Source organism: Rosa rugosa, chromosome 1, assembly GCF_958449725.1.
Source record: "Rosa rugosa chromosome 1, drRosRugo1.1, whole genome shotgun sequence".
Taxonomy (NCBI): Eukaryota; Viridiplantae; Streptophyta; class Magnoliopsida; order Rosales; family Rosaceae; genus Rosa; species Rosa rugosa.
Genome location: NC_084820.1, coordinates 7565484 through 7589704, shown reverse-complemented (window position 1 = coordinate 7589704; position 24221 = coordinate 7565484). Strand labels below are relative to the sequence as shown.

At 39.1% G+C, this 24221-nt stretch overlaps 4 protein-coding genes and 1 pseudogene across 9 annotated transcripts; all 5 read left to right on the top strand.

Annotated features, from left to right (window-relative positions):
• Window positions 1-982: 982 nt before the first annotated feature.
• LOC133736175 (uncharacterized) lies at window positions 983-1783 on the top strand. The gene has a single exon (XM_062163652.1). It carries the CDS (start codon window positions 983-985, stop codon window positions 1781-1783), a length of 801 nt encoding a protein of 266 aa, XP_062019636.1.
• Window positions 1784-4552: 2769 nt separating this feature from the next.
• Window positions 4553-6628, top strand: LOC133727117 (uncharacterized). 2 transcript variants are annotated; one of them, XM_062154740.1, is made up of 5 exons: window positions 4553-4797; window positions 5181-5333; window positions 5561-5736; window positions 6116-6263; window positions 6451-6628. In XM_062154740.1, the coding sequence occupies exons 1-5, from the start codon at window positions 4663-4665 to the stop codon at window positions 6466-6468; spliced, it is 630 nt and encodes a 209-aa protein (XP_062010724.1). In that variant the 5' UTR covers window positions 4553-4662; the 3' UTR covers window positions 6469-6628. The 2 variants fall into 2 exon arrangements, with proteins under 2 accessions (XP_062010724.1, XP_062010723.1); XM_062154739.1 differs by having other exon boundaries at window positions 6448-6628.
• Window positions 6629-7063: 435 nt separating this feature from the next.
• On the top strand, window positions 7064-7549 carry LOC133736091 (uncharacterized). The gene has a single exon (XM_062163554.1). The coding sequence runs from the start codon at window positions 7064-7066 to the stop codon at window positions 7547-7549; it is 486 nt and encodes a 161-aa protein (XP_062019538.1).
• An 847-nt stretch (window positions 7550-8396) lies between these two features.
• Window positions 8397-12323, top strand: LOC133714074 (GCN5-related N-acetyltransferase 6, chloroplastic). 5 transcript variants are annotated; one of them, XM_062140118.1, is made up of 10 exons: window positions 8397-8618; window positions 9921-10138; window positions 10258-10468; window positions 10582-10634; window positions 11038-11074; window positions 11165-11230; window positions 11381-11485; window positions 11580-11733; window positions 11818-11894; window positions 12008-12323. In XM_062140118.1, the coding sequence occupies exons 2-10, from the start codon at window positions 10035-10037 to the stop codon at window positions 12071-12073; spliced, it is 873 nt and encodes a 290-aa protein (XP_061996102.1). In that variant the 5' UTR covers window positions 8397-8618; window positions 9921-10034; the 3' UTR covers window positions 12074-12323. The 5 variants fall into 5 exon arrangements, with proteins under 5 accessions (XP_061996102.1, XP_061996092.1, XP_061996111.1 ...); XM_062140108.1 differs by having other exon boundaries at window positions 9918-10138; XM_062140127.1 differs by lacking the exon at window positions 8397-8618 and adding an exon at window positions 9099-9254.
• Window positions 12324-16483: 4160 nt separating this feature from the next.
• LOC133727116 (probable mannitol dehydrogenase) lies at window positions 16484-23719 on the top strand (annotated as a pseudogene).
• Window positions 23720-24221: the final 502 nt, after the last annotated feature.

Below are 24221 nucleotides of genomic sequence, written 5' to 3'. Positions count from 1 at the left end.
TTCATATCAACATCAGTAAAAATTTGAAAGGTCCACTGCGCTCGTCAACCTTAATCGGATCATGCGCAGCAATGGGTGATTAATTTTTCATAACTGCAAACCCCTGATATGGGCATGCTTTTGATTATAAACTCAGTTGCAACCAAGTTTTCTGAAAGTGCGCTATTTTCTCTTCACATTGGGAAGTATCGAACCTAGGAACCATTACATATAATCCTGAACCAGCTTTCGGCCCCATAAACAGGAAACCACTCTATTTCATCACATAGTGGTTTTATAAATAAATCTGCTGCGGAGGAAGCAGACAATTAACTTGAACTACCTTTGCAAAGTGTTAAAGAGGTAGGTGCATGCAGAAACTGATAAGCTCAGATTTTGACCAAAGAGATAAAAAGCAGTAATGAGCAATTAAACGGACTAAAGTGTCAGACTCAACAATGGCATTGCGAGATTTCCTCAATGCCAAATATACAATCCTCAGAAACGAGTTGAAGGATTAGTGACACCAGGCTTAAAGTTGCCATGCAAAGATGCCTTGAACACATTTATGGTGTGTTTGCCATAAATGACCTCTTGCTTAAAGTGATATTTTAAACCAACAAAACCATCCAAATTAGCAAAACAAATTGATAAGAATACCATAATGACAGCAGCTCAGCATCAGTTTACAGTTTTGGACTGATACTATTCCCTTTAAATGAACCAGGCTTCATAGGACGAGACCAAAGTCCCTATAACCTATTGTTGCTGGTGTGTCAGTGCCTATTGTAATGAACCAGGCTTCTTAGACCATAGAGAAAAAAAAAAAAAAAAAAAAGGTAGAGGTTTCTTTACTCCAGTGTGTTTTCTTCTTTGTTTCTCTTTTATTCAGCTGATTTTTAATTTTTTTGCAGGTTCTAGTACAATTAATTGGTGCAACATTATGGCTTCAAACTCGGTACCTTCTTTTTTGACGAAACAGGAGGTGTACCTATTTCATGTAATGGACAGAGAGCTCTACAGCATTCTGGTGATCCTTCTCTGTCGCGATCCAGTGGAGTCTATGAAGGTTATGGCCTTGTGGCTCTGGCTGGAGAAGTTGGGGTTTCGAAATGTTGTGAAGAGGATGCTGGCTTTACCTCTCATCTTGATCAATGAACTAGCAGATGAGACAGTCACTTGCCTCAATGCCATCAATGGAACCCTTTTCTCCTACTTATCCGAAAGCTATGACATTCCACTCCTACAAGCCTTCATGACCAGAGAAATTTCTGTACACTTCTTCTATGAACACCGCCTGGTTGCTGCCATGGGTATCGCCGAAGTTGGCAGGGATGTGTGCGTCAAAGCTTTAAGTGACATCATGGCACATGCCATTGAAAGAAATAACCTTGCTTATCAGAACGCAACAGCAGCAAATCAAAGCCAGGGGATGCTATCACCTTCCAATATTCGCCAACAGCCACCGCCGGTGAGAAGAAACGAGGTGCCACCACAGGATAGGACCATGTTTGTCACATTCTCTAAGGGGTACCCAGTTCATGAGTTTGAGGTGATACAGTTCTTTACTAGACTTTGTGGAGATTGCATTGAGTCTTTGCAGATGCAGGAAGTGCAGCCTTTTGAGCAAGCACTGTATGCGAGAATTGTGTTTTATTCTGCTAATACTGTTGAAGCCATACTCAATGGTATGAGCAAGGCAAAGTTCACCATAAATGGGAAGCATGTATGGGTGAGAAAATATGTGGCAAGACGCACAAGGGCTCCTTCGGTTCCACCCATGATGTGGCCTCAAAACCTTTGATCATAGTTTGTTTTCTGTGGGGATCTTTCTATGGTGGATTTCTGTTAAAATAAGTGAGAAATTAGATCGCGACTCATGTGGCGTTCATAGCTTGTGCAGGTTATAGTTTGTTCTCTGTGACGATCTTTGTATGGTGTATCTGTGTTGAGTAAATGAGATTCACGACTCAAGTGACTTTTATAATTTGTGTGTGCCTAAATCTTGGGGAAGTAGTGATCTTCTTGGCAATTAGTACTGACAAAGATATGCAATGTACAAGATATGTATCGATTGTTACTAGTTGATTCAAATCATGTCACGTGTTCGATGGAGATGACATTATCTTATATAGATCTGACATGTTAGATGATGCCGCCATATTAATGTCTGTTTATTGTCTGAGTCTTTATCACTTCATGTTCTTTTACGTTACGATGTCTAATTGTCTATATGCGGAGATAAGATTTTAAAACGTGACTCATGTGCTAAATATGTGTGGATAAATCTATGAAAATTAGTTCTTGTTACCAATTATAACGCTAAGGGAGCTTCTATTCATACCTCTAAAATTGGTATTTAGACCTCTCACTTTTTTCAAGTAATAGTTGACTTTGTCAACTCATGTCAAATTACCAATAAAGACACAAATAAGGAAAAAATAAATCACTTCTTATCTCTACGAACAGTAATAGTCTTCAACTTGGAAAAAATTTTCTCCTCCAATGTAAACCCTAAAATATATATCGCCAAATGTTATTTAACGGTGAAGTCAAAATTTTCTGAATTTGACTTTGTCTTCGTAAAGTGATAGACTTCCTTACTCACATAGCTGACAATTTACAAGATCTATCACTGCACTATAAAAAAAATAAAAAAATAAAAGGAGAGAAAATGGGAAATACAAAGACACCTCAGTTGATGAAGCCCTACTCATTCTGAATGCAATCAAACATGTGAACGAGCGGCGACAAAAAACAGTACTCCAACACGTTTATATGACAAACGCAACAATGGGTAGTTTTCCACAAGATCTTCCCGCACATCATCAGTGCAGAGCAATTTTATGTGGAACTATTCTATAGATATGACGAAAAATTCGACCATCTGATATAAATCTATGGAGAATGCACTAGACTCATGGTCGATTATCGTAATTTCCTCCACTATCCCATACATATCTAAAACAAAAAGGCCATGCATGTTCACTTCAAGCTGCTATGGAAACAAGTAGGAGAGAATCAGTTTAGGGACAATGACACCTAAATGCAATGAAAATAATACTTGGAAAACATATTTATACGAGATGATGAGCAAACATGGTATTGTTGCCTACGCTAACCAAGAGTCGACAATTCATTGAAAAAATGCTAGCACCTCTGTTACTCATATATGGAGGATGAACTTCCAAAAAAAAAAAAAATTGCTGCAATTCCAAATCTTCAAAAACTGAAGGAGATCCAACTACTGATTTTTGAAAGTATGAATAGAATCTAAAAACAGAAAAAAGGTCTTTTATTGATTTTATTGGATGATGGGCATTATAGGAAAATTAGAGAGGTGTAGATAGCAAATTGGTTATTTGTAAAAGTAAGTTGGAGGTCTATTAAGTAGGGAAGTCCAAATGCCAAATTTGGAGGTATGAATAGAAGCTCCCTAACGCTAATTGTCAGCTTTGAAAAAAAAACACACACACACAATATATGTATGTATATTTTTGAGTGTGAATCATCCTAAACTGATATAAGCTTGAATTCCCTTGATCAATTCGATCACACATCCATATCTATGTTCCTTTTTAGTTCTTAGGTTTCCAACAGAAGTACACCGTCTATATGTCATAATTTTACATAATGTCACTTCATTGTTGGTTCATAACTTCATATCATGTCAAAGTGTTCAGTGAAAACCATATGTATAAACTTGAATACTGTTAACTGGAATTCATCATCTTCTTCATATTGTTTGGATATCATACAAACAATTACAATGGAAATTAGCTACCTATTTTATGTAGAGACTTGATCTTAAGATGGATACTTAACAAAGGGAGAGAGTAGTAAGATATCGCAAGTCTTATTGGTATGGAAATGCTATATTTGAGTCATAATCTGGGATCCCAACTCTTTTCGAAATAACTTCAAGTTTACTTAATGATGATGAGTTTGGGATTAGTAATGAACAAATAATTGCAGTCCAAGACTACTATAATTGACACCCTTTTAATGGGTGACTGACTTTATTCTATAGGTCTTGTTTGGGTCATCAAGTAACTTGGAAGGTCATAGTCTAATTAAATTCTAAAGGAAGCTTGCAATTTAGTTGATACCCTATCCAAGGAAGTGTGTAAACAAAGCTTGCAAAAACAATTCTCATTCTCACCATAATGAATGAAATCAAACTACCGATCTTTCAACATTTACAAGAATCGCAATAACGCTAAGTCATTTGGCATTAGGAATAAAACACTTTCACAAGAATCGCAATAACGCTAACTCATTTGATATTAGGAATAAAATGAGTCGGATTATAATAACTTAATTTTAAAGATGGACAACCTTAGTACTCTTCTTGTAATCGCTCAAGGGCCAAACACCGCTGTACATGGGATGATCACTTCCCTAAACTCAAATGGAACATAAATCTTTGACAATTAAACAAGTCAGATTAGGTTCACATCTCTGTAAGTTTCAATGAACACACTGAAAGCTTAGGTGGGCCAGTATAATCGACCCAAATGGACCATAAACGGATAAACCTAATTATGGAACATGGCCCATTTGTTTAGCTTCATTGGACGTATCTAATTCCCAGAACAAGTTTAGCTTCACTCGGTCACTCGGTTCTGCGTTTATTCAAAACCCCTTAAAGACTTGTTCTTTACAGTCGTGATTGTTCGAAAAATGGATAGGAATTCTAATGGTGATGAAGAACCCAGTTCGTGGGAAGAGCTTTACAGTATCAATTTGATACCATCAGAGTTGTTTCTCAAGTTCAGGAAAGAACTACAGGGTTTAAGGGTCGGTCTCAATTTGGAGGTATATAAATTCTATTTCTTTCATGTTTCTGAACTGTTCTATTATGTGCCCAGTTCGCCAGGTTTGGAATTTTTGATAAACAATGCTTAATTCTGTGTTTGATATGTTAAATATGAAGGTTTGCTTGATGGGTTTACTCTATCCCAGTGATGGTTACTGTTTTTCCTGGGCCAGTTAGGCAATCCTGTCCATTGACTTCTAGTTCTGTTTTTTGTAGATAACATGATTGTGTTTTCGGTAGTGTTTTGGCTTCGTCACATTGAATGTTTGGCATTGTAGATTGGAATTTGTGTAGTCATCATGTATAAGTTGTTAAATATTAGCTGCTGTAAGGTATGGTTGTCTTGGCATCTTCAACTATTGATGTGGTCCTTTTGGTTCAGTTCTATAATGCTCCAATCAATGAGTATCAAGCAAAGATTGTGTTGAAGCCCTTAGCTCCGGATCGGAGGTGGAAGTTCATCTATGAGCCTATCCGTCAAGATGTCCGTGTTCTTTCCAAGAAGATTCCTCTAACTAACTTTCTAAATCTTCAGGTTTGATGCTTTCAGTCTGATACAGTACTTCCCTGCATTATCAAAGTAAATTCCAGGCCCTTTACACCATCTCACGGATATTGCTTAACTTACCAACTTTAATAGGAGTTGATAATCCTTAATCTTACAGTAATCATACTATTCTGCATGCACGCCTACTTTCCTGCACCAAGCCATATTTGTTAAATTGTTGTAGTAATCACACTACAAACTGTTGGAACGAACAGGTTGGCGTTGGCCATAATTTTCAAATGAATGCAACTGGATGGAAATGGAAGCTTACTACATGTTTTGGTGGAGATGGCATATCTCGGATTCGGAATAAGACATCACTTGGCGTATGCCCTGGTGTAGATTTGCGCTTTGGGTGGAGGGCGGATTATGTACTTCCAGAAGTTACTGGGTAAGTTGCTTACTCTTGTGTGCATTTAAGAATGTAAGAGTTATGTGGCCATATAAGTGTCAAATTCGATGTATTCTCACTTAAAGATAGTTCTCAAGATAGATCTTTATTAGCATTTCATTTTTATTATATCCCTTTAGTAAGAAACATCAAGTCATTGATTAAAATGAAAATTACAAGCAAGAAGAATTGCAGAAGGCAAGATGTCCGGTCACCACTGTACATCATAAAGCCAAACTGTATTCATTTTTCATGGTCCTTTTTTGATTAATATAAACTTGTTATTTCTTAAAATTACATACTGGAATGTCTTGTTCCTCATCAACTGTTGATTTGTGATGATTAATGGTGCTTCCTGGTTGAATATTGAAATGATCAGGGCTCTGGGTACTGGCGAAGCATTGTTTAACATGAGTAGTGGGAAATTGGAAGCATCACTGGACAGAGTTGAGGGCATTCTAACGCACAATGATAAGGGCATTCTAACTCACAATGACACACCCGATCTATATGACTATAAAGACCAGGTATAACTATTATTGACTTCAACGACCTAAAAGATGATAGCTGAAATTTTATCTGATGTAGGAGATGAGATGTACATGAAACGACAACGTTAAAATCCAGTTTTGAAAATGTACTTACGTTGAAACTGTACAAAATAACTTCTATAGTTATCTTTGATTTTTGAGTGCATTTTTCTTTCTTCAGCAGGAGCCAGCAGAGGACTGAAACAGATGAAGCCACTCATTGCAGTGAGCACACCATTCCTCAAAAAATGGAGTGACCTTCACGCCACAAGCTTGTTAGTGTTTTCAATGATCGTTCAATATGGGGTCATCATGTAAATGATGTTTAAATTTAAGCAGTTAAAAGTTTTCAAGTGTTTTTACCGTTTGTTTTCTCTGTAATTGTAGTTCAAGTTTTTAACCTTATCAAACAGCTAGGGCTGTATCTGATAATTACTGTGGGCCTTTAGAATTTAAAACCTGGAGGAGGGAACATAGGAATTAGGAACATATCATACTTCGAGGACAAATGTGGGTCATCACAAACCTAGCCGTTGCGGACTCAACGGCCAAATGCTACTGCATCCTCTTATATATATATATTCAAAATCTTCCCCCATCCTACTTACAAACCAAAAAAACATTTCAGATTCTGAAGCAATTCAAACCCGAATCCCAGAATGTCTTCCTCGAAATCCAATCTTAGGAGCTCTTGTTCCTTCCCAAATCTCCTCCTGGCATGCTTGAATTTCATCCTCTTCATTCTCTCTGTCGCATCTCTAGTCCCCACTATCCTCCTCCGAATGCCCCCAACTTCGATGGGTATGGCATTCCTCATGATTTCCGGAATCTCACTGCTCTCTTCATTCGTAAGCTTCTACTCTCACCTCTGCTTCATAACCCACGTCTCACTTCTCCTCGCGTCGTTGATCGGACAAATTCTTGGCATACTGGCCTTGTTTACCAAGGAGCGTGCTACCCTTTCGATGCTCAAGTCCCCCAGGGACCCGAAAGAGGCCAAACTATTGGTGAGGTTGGAATGCGGGGTTTTGATGGCAATGCTGATGATGCAGATGGTGGTGTTGATGTTGAGCTGTGCGGTGCAGAGCTGCTGGGTGAGAGAGTATGAGGGATTGGAAGCCGAGAGAGAGGCCATGACGAAGAAGAGGAGTCGGCGCATTGCCAAGGTTCAAGAGGAGTCCATGGCCAATGCTGAAAAAATTGCAGAGATTAAGGCTAAAGAGTTTGATGAGAAGATGAAGAACAAGTATGGACAGAGGGTTAAGCCTGAGTTTGAAGCCTGAGTCTCTGAGTTGTTTGTATGGTCACTGTGGTTGTGGCCATTTGGGTTATGTATGTGAAGTAAAGCTTATGACTTGTGAGGGTTATTTTTCATGTATTTGAAATTTGAATGTTCCTAGTGTTCAATATTTGTTTGCAGAGGAGCATCTCCATCAGTGATTACTCGATGTGATCATACTCTTTTTTCTACTTTTCCTACATCGAAAGAAGCCAGACTATAGTCACTTTACTTTTAAATATTCTTCTGGACTTGGATAAAAATGAGGGAAAAGAAAAAAAATGGTGAGTTCTAAAGAAAAAAAGTAAAAAAGAGACCCCAGGATGAGCTTAAAAGTTGGGGCTGTTCTGTTTGTGTCGATTATTAGAGGCTTGTCCTTTTTTCTGTTTAATTCTAAGTTGGTTCAAATTGAAGAGAAATAAATACCTTATCCAGAAGACAAAATGCAAATTAGTTAGTTTGGAATGAAATTACTGAAGTAGTAGTTGACTTTTTCCTATCAAGGCAGACCTACAAGCTCGATCTAGAAGGACTGATATGAGACACGTACCTGTCTCTACAGTCCCCAGATATGCATCCAACATAGTACTACTGTTGGCAGCTTAAATCGACCACAAAGCATGTTCGTACCATTTGAAACCAGCCGACATCCCACTTTTGTTTAAGCATTTGCCACTATATGTGGATTTTTGTGTTATTATATGAATGAATAAAACTGACGTCATTTCCTTAAAATAGAAAAATAAATAAAAAAAATGAAAGCCGCCTACAAAAGTCATTCAGCACACAGAGAAACCAGAAGGCAGTTTCAAAATTGTAACAGAAATGAAAATATTAATTTCTTTTTTTTAAAAAAGAAAAAAGAAGCGTATAATAGCGCGTTGGAAATTCGACCCCGCCATTCATAACAAACCCATCCGCCAAATAACTAACCGCTTCTTCTTCTTCTTCTTCAGACCCAAAATCCAAACCATAACAGAACCACCGCCGAGCCCAATCACCAAACCCATTGCGATTCCAATCCCTTATCGTGTCGCTGCACAATCGCATCTCCGAGCTTGGTTTCCAATTGGGTAAGCTTCTTCTTTAATTCGAAATCACCTCCGAATTTCAGCCATGTCTTTGTCAATTTGGGCGTGCTTTTCTGTCTGGGCTCGAGAGTTAACTCAGTCTTGAACTCAGTAGATAAAGGTTTACTGGTAGCTTTTTCTCTCTACCCAACAAGAATGTTAAAGAAAGATTTCATTTTTCATGCTTTTTTGGTATCTCTCTCTCTCTCTCTCTTTTTTTTTTTTTTGGTTGATGGAGAAAGATGTAGGTTAGGAATTAATGCATATAGTTGATTGGGTATAATTATTGAGTGGCTAATATGTATATTTTTGTAGGTAAAATAAAAAAACTATATGCATTTGCGGCTGTCATGTGGCCATGTCCACTGAAGTTTCTAAATTAGTTTTTTCCCCACATTGCGCGCGGAAAATAGAATAGGATAATGATTTGATCCACTAGTTTTATTTGGTAAATTCTGTCTTGAATTTGGTATAAAGGAGCTAAAGCAAGAAGGGGAAAGAGTTTTTCAAAAATTCGATTAGTGAACTCTTGTGTGGGGTTTGAATGCTCTGAAAGATTGGAGCTACAAACCCCCCCGCATTGGTGAATTCTGTTGGAGGTTGAAGGGTCCTCAGTAAATCTCATTCGAGTCCCACAAAGTATGTGTTGTGTTATGTATCTATACATTAAGCCTGGAACTTATTGTGCAAGATTTCGATGTCCAGCTTTGTTTCTCTGTGTTAGGAATAATACTTATAGGAAAGTATATTATTGAGTGAAAAAAAAAATAAAAAAAATGAGGGGGATTCACATGTTCTGCTGAAAATGATATCCATAAGCGTTAAACATAACAGCTGCCACTGGTTTGCTTCATTAATCTGTGTGTTTGCTGCATACCCACTTGTTGTTTCCTTCATCAGTTAGGCACAAAGACAAACCATTTTTGGGTTTATCTGTCAGGACTCAGGAGCCAAAACAGACCCACAAATAATTTGGATTTTGGATAGGAGAATTATTGAGTTTGAGTCCCTTCAATGCTGGAGGTCTAAAATCCAACCTCTATTTTGGCACACCAGATTTTGGGTATTCACAACAATGGTTTTTTTAACCTCATACCTAAAAGCAGGATGGCTTTGAAGCCATTTTATTTTGTTTTTATAATTGTTGTTTCTTTTTATGAATGAATCAGTAACTAGTCAAGCCAACATTTTGTCATCTTGTCTTATCCATCATCATGGTCTACCAGTTGACATCTGGATAGAACATAGTTATGTCTCATGAAATAATATTGCTTTTGTTCTAAAAGACAGCTACTCTTTCAGCAGGGATAGAACAAGTGTTTCGCATCCTGAGAATCATTGTCTCCATCCTTGTGAGATAAGAAAGCTGTAAGAAACAGTTCTTATTCTGTCATAGTCGAGTCTGGAGGAAGAACTTCTATGATGTTCACGATTTCAGTTCCGAAACCTGGACTGGTGAGATTTTCCCATGATGGAACAAGGCGTCCTCAAAAGTTTGACAGGACTGATTTCGTTTGGTCTATGTGAGTTATTTGGTTCTATATGTTGTCATTCAATTAAAGGCCATTCCTTTTATTTGTAAACTAAGATTTTTGCAGTGCTACATATCTCTTATTCTTCCATTTCTTCACCAAATGAACAGGAAAATGGAGTCAAAGTTTTCTCATGACAGGAAGATTGAAGAATTGTCAGTAGAGCTTCCAACACCACCTAGTCCTCATCCTGATTCGTCTAGGGACCGTGCTCTTCAATTTAACCGGGGACAACCTTCAGGTAAAGATTTAGATCCTGACGATGTGTTTGAATTTGGAGGATATATTGCACGAGAAGGCATGTGCGATGAAGAATACTGGGTAAGTAATGACTTTCTCTGTGATAAAATCTTGATCATGGAATTGTCAAGGTGTATGTTATTTGTGTCCCATGAGTAATATGTGGTGGCTGCATGTTTTTCAATTTATGGTAGACAGCAGCATATTTACGTGCAGAAACTCGCTGGGAAGATCGAAATCATGACCGGTGAGTATTTCAGGTTTCCCTCACCACCTGTGTGTGTGTATGTGTGTTCCTCTCTCTGGGAGACTTTGTTAGTCACATTATTCTAACTAAATGAGGAACATAAGGTTCCTATCATAGGCTCACTAGATGGTCTATGCCATCTGAACTCGCCCACTGGATGGTCTATACCATCTGGAGTCATCAAGCTGATAGATAAAACAAGAGAATGAGCATGGCTCAGAACTTCTAGTTCTGACCTCAATCGAGATTTTGAGGATACCCCCATGGCTAAATCCTGCCAATGGTGGGTCACAGTCCTTCCTTTGCATGTGCAGTCTTTAGTGGGCTGCAAGCCTTCAATGAGTATTTATCAAAAGAGTGGAGAATTAGACACTGCTGATTCTAGCTACGCTTGATTACACAGATATGTTGAAAGCCACATAAGGAAATATACAGAGCAGGTAGGCATGGCTCATTCACTATTAATTTCCCAATATTTGAACATGGAATATATGTCTAATGAGTTTCTGAGAAATGCATTTTATTTCCAGGAGTTTAATGAAATCAAAAGGCGAAGCAATGTCCAGTTTGGGAAAAAATGCAGATGCATTGTGACGGTATGGCGTTAATAATGAGCATATTTCTAGTTTTATTACTTTGAACTTGTATCATACAACCTTCTTTGCACAAAGTCTATTTAGTTGAAGTCCTCAATCATTAAAAATATTCCATTGATGGTCGGCATGTTCCGCTTTCAAATTTGTCAGATGAAGAAGGATTCAAAGAACGTGAAACGCACTGTTCTGAAAAGCATGGTTGGAACACTTGATTTGAGGATCCGGTACTTGTTGAATGGAGAGACCTTTCCAGAGGTATGTTATTTTTGTTTAAAGACTAAGGACTTCTATCTACTGGTCTGTCCAATTAGTGTCTTTGCTAAGCTGGCCATGGTATCACCTATTGCAGGAACAAGTAAAACCTTCCATCTTCAGCAGCTTCTCAATGACTCGCTCAAATAGATATGGTTATATTGCAAACTTGTGTGTAATCAAACCAGCACGTCGCCAGGGTGTTGCAAGAAATATGCTGCAGTTTGCTATTAAACAAGCAAAGTTGGATGGTAAGATGAAAATGAAGCATTTCATGCCTAATTGTTTTCCGGGATATGAATCCCTGTCTGATCACTCTTTTTCTGATGTCTCAGAATTAGAACGGGTATATGTGCATGTTGACAGAAAGAACAAAAATGCACAGGATCTGTACGAAAAGATGGGATTTCAGGTATTTACTACCAGTGTTGTGCATTTGGAGGCTGTACACCACTTTTTAATTTTTAAACCCGGAAGGGGCTGATGAATCTTCAAATAGCTAATGCAACTTTACAATCTTTTCAGATCATTGAAAGCACGAACCCTCAGTTGGAAAAAGATGAACTTTATTTGCTTTGTTTGAAGATCTAGAAGCAGATTCAACACATATTCATGAATTTGATTTTTTCTCCTTGGAATCAAACAAATACCGTAGAATACTCATGTCTGCATGTGACATGAAGTTAGGTCAAAATCCAACAATCTTACATCCTGTCTTGTACAGAAATCGTTTAGCTCCTCACTTTTTCAAAGATAGATGACCCTGCAAAGGTTCTTGGTATAGAATATACTTGTCTCTCATTGTTAGCCAAACTTTTGCGAAGTGAAAACTTGTTACTCAGTCCGTCTCTTTTTCCTGATTTGTTTTGTTGTTTTTTTGTTTTTTTTTTGAAATAAGGGCCGGTGCGGCTGCCCTTAAGCCTTCATTAATGAAACCATGGAATACATGGGGGGGACATGAGACCTAAACCCCAAATAACAAAGTACATCAAGAAAACTTCCTGAGATAATACCAGGAGCCTCAACTACAAACATGTATCCGAAAAAGCACCAACTAGCAACGAGCGCACTACTGGCATCTCGAATTGCTTTGACATAACGGTGACACGACGGAAAAATAACCTGATCTGTAACGCGATTACAGCTTAGCATAATTTCCATAAAAACAGATTTCCCATCATGTTGCCGCTGGAAAAAACATCCAGCGACACTAGGTTTCCACCTACCACTAGGAGGCAACGACCATTTGACAAAGCAAGTAGCTCGCCACCAACCTAGAGCAGACCAGGCATAAGACATACCGGCACAGAGGCCACTCCAAACTACCCTTACTCGAAAGAGAAGGGACTTATTTGAGGTCAGAAAGACCCAAAACCTGCAGGAAAGTAAACAACTGAAGCAAACAAACTGAACAGAAAAAACTACACACAACAACCCAAGCAAACCGCGAGGCCCAAACAGATCGACCCGGCCCAACCACCACCGCCCCCAAGGATGCCTCCGGTGACTGCACGCCAGAAGCAGCCAGCAAATTGTGTCCTGCAACGCCCCATCCGTGTCCCAGAGCCACTCCAACTGCCCCAGAAACAACACGGAACCACGCCTGCAGACCCACGTCCTAACCCTAACCCAGATCGAACTCAGATCCACCCAATCCCAGATCGAACCAGTCTCCACCCACCTTCTAACCCAACGTCGCTGCAACGCCCCAGCCGTGTCCCAGAGCCACTCCGACTGCCCCAGAAACAACACGGAACCATGCCTGCAAACCCACGTCATCGACCTCAGATCCACCCAAACCCAGATCGACCCAGTCTCCACCCACCGTGGACCACGCTTCCAGGAATCCCTGCCAGCACCCACCCACGCACGACAGAGAGAAGAATCCGATCTGGAAGAACCGCCCCGATCCAAGACAAAGCAGTCGACCTCCTTCCCCGAGCCAGATCCCCGCCAAAGAGCCTCGCCGCTAGTCTCCATCCTCATCCCCTCCCGGACCGGAACGCAGCGGCAGGGGGCCCGCCGGCGTTCGGCCGGGAGAAGCTCGATCTCTGTTTTCTGTTTTGGTTTCCGCGCGTGAGGCGCGTTCTTTTCTTTTGGCTTTTGGAAAAAAATTGGAACTGAGTAGTTCTATTGCAATTGTTTTGTTGTTTTATATCTTCTCATATAGTCACATATATCTGAGGTGGTCCATAGTATTACAGGACTAACACAATGCTCACTCTGTGTGAGAGAATTACGTATTTGTCAATTGTCACTGAGATGGAATTTAAAGTTTTTAACAGGTTGAGGTCTCAACTGGATCTGAATTTAAGTTTTTAAGTTTTAAATTTGGTTAAATTTTTTGTTTTTAATATTTTATTTATTTATTTATTTATAATTTGTGCTTTGAGATTAAGTGGTCAATGTTTGCTTAGTAAACAAAAACCTTATGTCGAGCTTAATAGAATCAATTGAACCCGATTTTGGTCTTTTTTGAAAGGATTTGATTTTATTAGATATCAAAGTCATGAAAATCGGCCAGAGTCTAACAGAATTTACATAAGAAGATCCGGAATTAAACCGGGCGTCCTATCTAAGTCACACCTAAACTCATTAAAACTAAAATGATCGCTCGCTGGAACAACAAGCCAACAAATTAAGTAAAAGTAATCTCACTTCCTATCAATTCATTTAGTATAATCTGCCAGCACTCAATTGTGGTACACATATCAACTAGAAACATCTTAGAAAGTATATAGAAATCACTCCCACTTGAGAAGACTCAATGTCCAGAATGTCTTGAAATTTTGTACCTTAAGCAAGTACTTTCTCTTTCCCCTTAGGGTTAGAGCTAGTACTTGTTTCAGGCTCATCAGCAGCTAACAACCTCGGCATCAGGTTGGTCTTTTTGCTCTTTGTCTTTTCTTGTTCTCCATCTTTCTTTCTTCCTTTTCCTGCTGTTCCATATGGCAGCTTGTTCACACTTCCAACAGGACGTCCTCTCTTTCTCTTAGGTTGATCATTGTTGTTCAAAGGTCCCTCCAACAAGCCCATAGTCACTGCATCCAAATTTTTCTTTCCAATAGCAAGACTTAAACGCAATTTTTTGGAGAGATAATTACCTCATCATTTTTCCTACTACGCCGTTGTCCTGTGATCGGATCTTCATTGAGTCTTGGTTCACTCAATTCTCTAATCTGCACTTGTCTTCGATGTCGACGCATGGCCATCACAGATTGAGGAAGGATAGCTTCAGGTATGCTATTAGGTATTTGAGCCTTGAAGATCAATGTTTGGTTGTTTACCGTTACCCTAGTGATATTAGGGTTTTCCTGTCCCCGTAACACGGCCAAAGCCGTGGGCTGCTCCACTGTTCCAACAGGTATGTCATTGTCTTCCTCCAAATCCGGCCCTGAACAAGGGAGGCCAACATGGGTAACTAGGCCGCAAGTGCCGGACCTACCAAACAACTTGTCATATCGAAATTGCACCATGAACTGGACCTCATCTTCCACCCTGAAACGCCGACAAAACAGGAGAGGCTTGGCATAATCAATCTCGACCCTGATGCGCAAGACTCTAGTCCGAAAGGCCGGGCGATCGAAATCCATGAACTCGCCTAGTGTACTCCCAATCAGGCGCATAATATGTTCAGATATGAAGGCCGGTGGCACTCCTTGCAGTGTAATCCAATAGGATGATTTCTTCAGTGGTATCTCCCTTGCCGGACTGACACCGTCATACGGTGCTAAAGCTATAGGAGCCCGGTTATATCCCCATGGTCCTCCTTTCCAAACCCTATCCACATTAGAAGGATCTGTGAAAGTGAACAAGACCCTATCATCTTCTCCGAGTTCTTCAACATTCAATCTGCCAGAGTCTTCCCTGAAAAAACAAATAAATAAAAGTAATACACCTTTGACCTGTAGAGCATGCACCTCCATGTACATAAAATTAATTGATCAATCTATAAATGTAAGTGTATGGCATTATTCCTTGTTTATGTTTCGGCTCAAGACACTCAAATTTATTCTCGTTACAATGCTGAATGAGGTTCGAAGTACAAATCTTTTTCTCCGTCTTTACAAATTGACAATGTAAATTTTAATAAATCGGCACAAATGCACTCTGGTTTGCTTAAATTAGCATCCATAAACACATGATTCTTTGAATATGTTCAATGAACCCCGTTGAATATGTTCGAGGTTCTCATTGGTATAGACATGTTTTCCCTCAAATCTTCTCTTAACCAACTTTTGTTGCTATATTAGACTTGGGCCCCATTTGGGATTGCTTCGCTTTTAAAAAAATCAGCTTTTGTTCAAAATTTTAGATTTTATCGTGTTTGGTAAATAAATAAAAAGCATCTTTAATTGAAAGTTATAGGTCACTGACAGCAGATTTTAGAAGTAGCCCAGAGATTGCTTTTATAAGCTGTACTGTGGATCAAAACACGCTATGCAGTTGTTTTATATACTAACAACACTTTCAAAAACATTATTTACCAAATACAAAACTGTTTTAATTCACAGTTGATTATTCTCACAACACAGCAGTGACATTTTTTTTTTAAAAGTCACCGCAATCCCAAACTAGCTCTTGAAGTAAGACAGTACACACTGATTGCACAGAGCCAGAAACTTAAGGACAAGGTATAGATTAGATCAAAGACTAGAATAGATCAATCGATCCATATTGTATTTGTTGTGGAATTAGTCACATTCAACAACGTGCAAAAATTTTATTTTATTGAGTTCTTACCATTTTGGTGACCGGTGACGTCAGTTTAATCTCTTGGACTTTCTATTTGGGTCACCCAATACGTCACCACCTCTTCGACATTTCTATTTTTCTCACCAAGTACGTAACCCCAGCCCATCTCCTCCAACTATATATATCATAACTCCATTGAAGGTAGCTCACACTTCCATATCTGTCTGTCTCTCACATTTTAATTACTACTCGAACTGCATTAAGCTTCAACACCAAAACCATCAGTAAGAATCTGCAACAAAGAAAATGGTGATGTCTCACGAGCAAGAACACCCCAAGAAGGCATTTGGATGGGCTGCAAGCTAGAGATTCATCTAGTGTTCTCTCTCCCTTCCGTTTCTCCAGAAGGTACTGAAAATACAAGGGCAGAATATGATTTTCTGGAAAATGGGGATTGCAGTGCACTGATCAATCCCTACTGGGCAGAAACTAAAAATAATCAACAGAAACCAGATTTTTGGTTACGCAGTGAAAATCTCAACTTCTGAGATTAAAAACACTGCGGGGCTCTTACTCTTGAGAACCCAAAATAAGAATTAACTTATGATGAAGGATATGTTCTTTACAAACTTGAATAGCACTAGCTCGGCTACAATGATTAGACAAAATCTAATACGAAGTTTGTCTTCCGTCTTGAACTCCTTCTTCACTTGAACGATCACCAAATATCGCTATCCTTTCTTCACAGCTCCTCAACTGATCTCAAGAGAAGTTATACATATGAAACAATGATCAAGAACACTTAAGCATGGACAAGTGTTTTGATTCTTGTGAAGGTTCAATTAGCAAGCATACAAGATGTCTCCAAATCTTCTTTCATTCCACGTCCACACCTATGCCGTCTATTTTTCCTCTCTTCTTCAAGATAGCTGCCGTCCCAAACAAAAAAAACCAAAACAGCTATTTAACCTAATCCCCTTCTACAAGGAAAAAACCAATCTTTTTGTGTTAAAGAAAATATAAACAATTAAGGACACAAAATCTTAAAATACTTAGGAAATCAATAATACAATTTGGCACAAAGAAAAATATCTTTAAATGAATAAAAGATATTAAACCCATTAAACCCCAAAGATACTTTCCCGTTTTGTATGGAATGCCAACACACCAAAGCTTGTACCTACAATCTCCCCCTTTGGCATTCCTATACAAAACATAAATTAGGACAAACTCTCCCCCTCAACAAGTACAGGAGGAACATCACAACTCTTCATCCATTCATTCCTGAAACAGTTCTCACACATTGGTTAAAATGCATAAGATAGAATAACATTATCACAGTTAAGAATCTGCTTTCTCCCCCTTTTTGAATAGGAATGACAAAGATAACTTACGTAGCGGAAGCAATGGAGAATGAGGAAGATAGTCCAAGTATTAATACTCCCCCTAAGTGTGATCATGTTATGAAAGATGCAAGAATGAAATGCAAACACACAATGAGGGGGTTGGTATCCAAATGCTAAGAACAGATTTAATTCGCATAGCTTTTCCAACAAGAGCAATACCACTTAACCATAAATAATAGTGCAACAAAATAAGTTCACACGAGTGAATTTATTCCGACAATCACAAGGTAAGATAGAGGGTGATCGAGTATTCTATACCTCTTCTTGAGTGAACATATCTCAAGATGGGGTGTGTAATATTTGTGGAAACCTGAAAAGCAAGGCTCACATACGAAACACATTTAAGCACATAAACTTTATTCCCCCTTATAACACCGTGTAGACATGATTTTGAATTTTTCTTTTGGCCTTTCACACAAAGTAACATTTTTGCTCAAGAAGACTACGACCCATGTAACGAGTATTATGCTAGCAGCTCCCAAGTCAGATGACTTTAGGGTACTAGATGTAACAAGGACATCCCAAAGAGCACATCTACTCGAGTCAATAGTTTCACAATCCACCGGGGTGACCAAACCATTCCCGTTTCTTCCCAATCCTCATATCGTTCGTCATGACCGAGGCCTGTTTACTTTGGGAATAGCCTGGCCATGCTCCATAAATCATTCTCTTTTTTTTTTTTTTTTTTTTTTTTTTTTTTTTAAGGAGCAGCAAAAATAAGGAATAATTTCGAACATCAGAATTGAGAACAGGCCAACCAACAAATATGACTTACCACCACTTAGAGTATGTGTGCATGTGATGATTCAAAGTGACAGAGAATATGTTGTTCAAGCTCACAATTACAGAGTGATGTAAGAGCAAATTCAAAACATGCTAGGCACCTCATTGCACACAGATTTAAGGAAAAGAGTATGGCCCTTGTCAATCTAAGTTCAAAATAATCTGTCAGACACTCGGAGATACAAACCACTATTTTTCAATCTTGAATTTTCAAAAACTGAACCTAACAATGCAGAAACGTAAAGAAAATGCACCTATACTATCATGAAGACATACACCATGAATGCATGCAAAATGGATCAAATGAAGTGAGAGTATCAATACTTAGAGCATCCACCAACGGTGCTTCTAAGTAATTAAAATTGAGTTCTGTCTAACGGCCTAGTAAACGAATTAGCCAATTTGTGTTCAGTAGGAATGAAAGCAAGCTCAAGCATATTATCAAGATTATCTGTATGAGCAGAAAAATGATTTTTTGAACCTTTTTTAATCCAGATTTGCTTCTGCTTTGTTTTTGTTTCCAGATCCACGGGGATTGAAGCCAGCTTTGCAATCTTGGCGATCAGATTCAGACCCTCTTTCAACTCAGCTTGCAACGAGGCAGGTGAGTTAATTCTCAACGTTTTCCTCTGATTTTGAGTAGCCCTGCGAAGCATATTGCACCTAGGACGTATGTGTCCTAATTTTAAACAATAATGACAAGTAGGAATGAAGTTTTTGGGGTTGTGAATATACCTAGGCTGACAAAGTTTGTCAGGACTTACCGAGGAGCTTTTCTGAAGTGTTTGGTGAGCCACACGTGGTTTTGATTTTGCAAGCAACTTGGAACCAGACCCATTTTCACAAGAACTTTGTGGCTGACTTGATGAGCTTTCACATTCCACACCTTTTACAAACCTCAAAGGCTTGCAGGTCTCACCATTGTATCCTAATCCCTCTTTGTTGCAATGAGTTTTGCCTAATCCAATCATTTTTGAGACTTTTTCAGACCCTATAGAGAACTTGTTCAAGCTTTCCTTGACCCTCAATAATTCATCCTGCAACTTCTCATTTTCAAGGGTTAGTGAAACATTTAGATTAGATTGAGCTTTTATTTCAACCTGCAAAACTTTGATTTTGTTAGTGAGCTCATCATGTTCCTTGTCCCAATCTTGAGACCCGGCCTTACCCTGCAAAACTTTGATCTTATCAACAAGGTTAGCACGCTCTTCTTCCCAATCTCTCAAAGAAATTTCAAAATTTTGCTCAATTTTTTCTTTTTCCACTCTCAATGATTCAACTTTTTTTTCAAGTTTGTAATTTTTTCGAAGAACAATTTTTGAAGCATAATACAATTGCTTACACTTTTCATTTGTTTCTTCATCAAGAGTATCATCTTCTAAATCAGAAACATCACATAATTCAGAATCAAAAGAGGAAGAAAGAGCAAGATTTACCTCTTCGCCATCGGATTGAGAGCCTTCATCACTGTCACTCCATGTAGATTTTAGAGCCTTGTTTCCACGCAAATTATACCTCTTATTGCCACAATTGGCAGCAAGGTGTCCAATTCCACCACACTCAAAGCATTTAGATTTGTTAAGAACAATTTTCGAAGAGTTTCCAAAGGATTTTTTGTTTTTCAGAAAATTTTTGAACTCTTTTGTCAACAGCGATAAATCCACATAATCATCATCAACATCATCTTTCTTTTTAACAGAAGAGAAAGCAATAATTTTTACCTTTTTCTCGGGCTTGATCCTCATCTCAAAGGTTTTGAGATTACCATTAAGTTCGTCAAGAGAATAGGTGTCCAGGTCTTGAGTCTCCTCTATAGCTGTCTGTTTGGATTGAAACTTTGATGAAAGAGACCTAAGTATTTTCTTGACAATCCGATGCTCTTCAAAAGGATCACCAAGACTGTGACATTGACTTGTCACATTCATAAGACGAGCATGAAAGTCATCTATTGATTCATCCTCCCTAATTTGCATGTTCTCAAACTCCAAAACAAGACTCTGAAGCTTCTGACCTCTAACCTTTTTATTTCCTTCATAAGTGACCTGAAGAAGATCCCATGCTTGTTTAGCTGTGTCACAGTGGCTGATTCTCACCCTCTCCTTCTTGGATAAAGCTGTGTATAAAGAATTCCGTGCCTTGAAATCACAACGACGTCTATTCCAAACCTCCTCTTCTGTCCATTCCTTCCTAGGCTTAAGTACTCTTGCAGATGACCCTTCCACTTTCTTTGATTCTTCTGCCTTTGTTGGGTGTTCCCATCCATTCTCAACAACATTCCACATGTTTTCATCCTGAGAGTAGATAAAATCCCTCATCATAATATTCCATTGTGAATAGTCTTCACCATCAAACAAAGGCGGGCAATTTATAGAACTAGAGGCTCTGTTATATTCACGTTCCATCCTTGACCATGGATCAACTAAAAAAGCTTTAGAACCTGCTCTGATGCCAAGTGAAAATACAAGGACAAAATATGATTTTCTGGAAAATGGGGATTGTAGTGCACTGATCAATCCCTGCTGGGCAGAAACTAAAATAATCAACAGAAACCAGATTTTTGGTTACGCAGTGAAAATCTCAACTTCTGAGATTAAAAACACTGCGGGGCTCTTACTCTTGAGAACCCAAAATAAGAATTAACTTATGATGAAGGATATGTTCTTTACAAGCTTGAATAGCACTAGCTCGGCTACAATGATTAGACAAAATCTAATACGAAGTTTGTCCTCCGTCTTGAACTCCTTCTTCACTTGAACGATCACCAAATATCGCTATCCTTTCTTCACAGCTCCTCAACTGATCTCAAGAGAAGTTATACATATGAAACAATGATCAAGAACACTTATGCATGGACAAGTGTTTTGATTCTTGTGAAGGTTCAATTAGCAAGCATACAAGATGTCTCCAAATCTTCTTTCATTCCACGTCCACACCTATGCCGTCTGTTTTTCCTCTCTTCTTCTAGATAGCTGCCGTCCCAAACAAAAAAAACCAAAACAGCTATTTAACCTAATCCCCTTCTACAAGGAAAAAACCAATATTTTTGTGTAAGGACACAAAAGCTTAAAATACTTAGGAAATCAATAATACAATTTGGCACAAAGAAAAATATCTTTAAATGAATAAAAGATATTAAACCCATTAAACCCCAAAGATACTTTCCAGTTTTGTATGGAATGCCAACACACCAAAACTTGTACCTACAGGTACATTGTCAACTAGTATAACACTCCTCTGTTCTTCCTCGTCAGATTACACCACAGTGTTTGTTTATATTTCTAAAGTCGGAACGATTTGATTGCAGGGAAACCGGAGAGAGACGTGACGTTCAAAGTGTTGTACTGTGGGATTTGCCATTCGGACCTTCACAATGTCAAGAATGAATGGGGCATCTCTACCTATGCTCTGGTTCCCGGGTACGATAGACTTTTTTTTTCGGATTTTCCAGGACACACTTTACTAGTTATACTAGTAAAAGATGTTTACGTTTTATTGCTTGAATTATGAGACCTCCTCAGTAATCTAATAGGAAAACAATTCGGCAATGCAGCCATGAGATTGTTGGTGAAGTAACGGAAGTAGGAAGCAATGTACAAAAATTCAAAGTTCGAGACAGAGTCGGTGTTGGATGCTTAGTGGGAGCTTGCCAATCTTGTGATAGTTGTACAAACCACCTTGAGAACTACTGCCCCAAACAAATACTCACGTACGGTGCCAAGTACTACGACGAAACCACCACCTATGGAGGTACTCTGACATTATGGTGGCCGATGAACACTTCATAGTCCGCATCCCAAACAACCTACCGCTTGATAGTGCTGCTCCACTCCTATGTGCCGGGATTACAACCTACAGCCCTTTGAGATATTATGGACTAGACAAGCCCGGAATGCAAGTGGGTGTGGTTGGCCTAGGCAGTTTAGGCCACATCGCGGTGAAGTTTGCCAAGGCTATGGGAGTGAAGGTTACAATGATCAGTACTTCCCCTGAGAAAGAGGAGGAAGCTATTAAACACCTTGGAGCTGACTCGTTTTTGGTTAGTCGTGACCAAGATCTAATGCAGGTAATGTTACTGCTTTTACGACTTTTAAGTGGATTAAACAATGAACAAGTTACTTAATGTTTGTTTCATTGATTAATTTATAGGCTGCCATTGGTACCATGGATGAGATCATTGACATGGTTTCTGCACAACATCCTCTCTTGCCTTTGATTGGTTTGTTGAAGTCTCATGGAAAGTTGTTATGGTTGGTGCACCAGAAAAGCCTCTGAGCTTCCAGTTTTTCCTTTACTCGATCATGGGTAAGCATGTAACTAGGAGTACGTAGGTGCCTTTACCTGTTGTCTTTTGCAGTGTAGGGTTATTAATGGTCGACTTAACAGGAAGGAAGATGGTAGCTAGTAGCTTCATTGGAGGTATGTGTTTGGCTCCAAAACTAGTAAGGGTACAAACTGTCTCTTTTGAGCGTGTGCGCAGGCGTGCCAGCACCATGGGGTGCAGTCGTCGGAGAATCCCTTGACCTGACTTCTGAATCAAACGTTGTGGACGAGGAGAGCACCAACCTCGTCACCAGGTTCTTCTCTATGCCTTCCGGAAAAGGACTTCTTGCCTTACTGGTAAGGACTTGTGTTGTGATCTCTTCGCGTCACCGAATCGATACTCAACGTTGTAGGTTGAACAGAGCAATCACTGGGAAGTTTGGAGAAAGCACGGGTTTGCTAAAGCGTATCTTTAGCTTCGCTGGGTTGCGAGGGCGTTACCCTTGCTTTGCTGGGTTGCAACTAGGTTGCAGGTAAGTTTGCTCCGGAGAGGCTTTGATAATCTGTGCGATTAGTTGATTTGAGATTTGTCCTTGATTCGTCCTTGAAACCTGGTATTTATACCTAGGGTTTCGACTGTTCCTTGCCATAGAAGGATTATTGATTGAAGTTTCCTATTCAATCTCCGCTACTTCACTCCAATAAGGGCTCGTTTTCCTTATGGATCTTGGAATGGGTGAAGCTGTAACCCAAAACCCAAGTAGACTTATTTTTGGGCCGCAGGTATCGGCCCGCTATGCTAAATCCACTAAAGGATCTTGCCAAAAATACTTTTGGGCTTAAACAGTATGAAGGAGACACAAGAGATGATCAATTTTGCAGCCAAGCACAACATAACAGCAGACATCGAGGTTATCCCAATTGACTACTTGAACAATGCCATGGAGCGCCTTGCCAAAGCAGATGTCAGATATCGTTTTGTCATTGACATTGGAAACACACTGAAGGCCAACCCTTAAATTCTGCAACCCAGATTGTATCGATGAAGAAACAAGAACAGAAAGTCGAGACTGATTCGGGGTCATATTCAGTGTTGTTCTTTCTCCAGAGCATTTTTTGTTGTTCGCTACATTCATTCTTCTTCTTCTTTTAAACTCTCTTATCCTCATCACAGTATAAGCAGAATGTAATGTGATGATTTGAGATAAATGATTACATGAATAATGTTACTGCCTTCTGTGATGATTTGAATAAATGAATACATGAAAAGGCAATATATTTCAGTGGGGGTCGTCTAGAGTACCTTGATGTATGTCATATCTTTATTTTTTATTTTTTTTACTTTTAATAAATTAATACAGTGAAAACCTATTGAACTGGTCAACAGGTGACCCAATTAAATATCTACATGTTAATGTCTAAAAGTTCGGCGGTAGCTGAACCTTTGTTAACGCTGATCCGGTGGGCGGATTGATACTTGTGATGTTCTCAAAGCTTCTGCTACCTGTCAAGTAAAATACAAAGGGCGTCAGAGGGAGACCGCGCTGGGCGGTCTTCAACTCTCCGATGCCTAAGTTAGTCAATGTATTTATGTT

Coding starts and splice junctions, on each gene's coding strand:
- LOC133714074 (XM_062140118.1), top strand. CDS start 10,035: ATGATGTTCACGATTTCAGTTCCGAAACCTGGACTGGTGAGATTTTCC. Junction 10,635..11,037: donor GAAGATCGAAATCATGACCG/GTGAGTATTTCA, acceptor TTGATTACACAG/ATATGTTGAAAGCCACATAA. Junction 11,895..12,007: donor ACGAAAAGATGGGATTTCAG/GTATTTACTACC, acceptor CAATCTTTTCAG/ATCATTGAAAGCACGAACCC.
- LOC133736091 (XM_062163554.1), top strand. CDS start 7,064: ATGGGTATGGCATTCCTCATGATTTCCGGAATCTCACTGCTCTCTTCA.
- LOC133727117 (XM_062154739.1), top strand. CDS start 4,663: ATGGATAGGAATTCTAATGGTGATGAAGAACCCAGTTCGTGGGAAGAG. Junction 4,798..5,180: donor GGGTCGGTCTCAATTTGGAG/GTATATAAATTC, acceptor CTTTTGGTTCAG/TTCTATAATGCTCCAATCAA. Junction 5,334..5,560: donor CTAACTTTCTAAATCTTCAG/GTTTGATGCTTT, acceptor TGGAACGAACAG/GTTGGCGTTGGCCATAATTT.
- LOC133736175 (XM_062163652.1), top strand. CDS start 983: ATGGACAGAGAGCTCTACAGCATTCTGGTGATCCTTCTCTGTCGCGAT.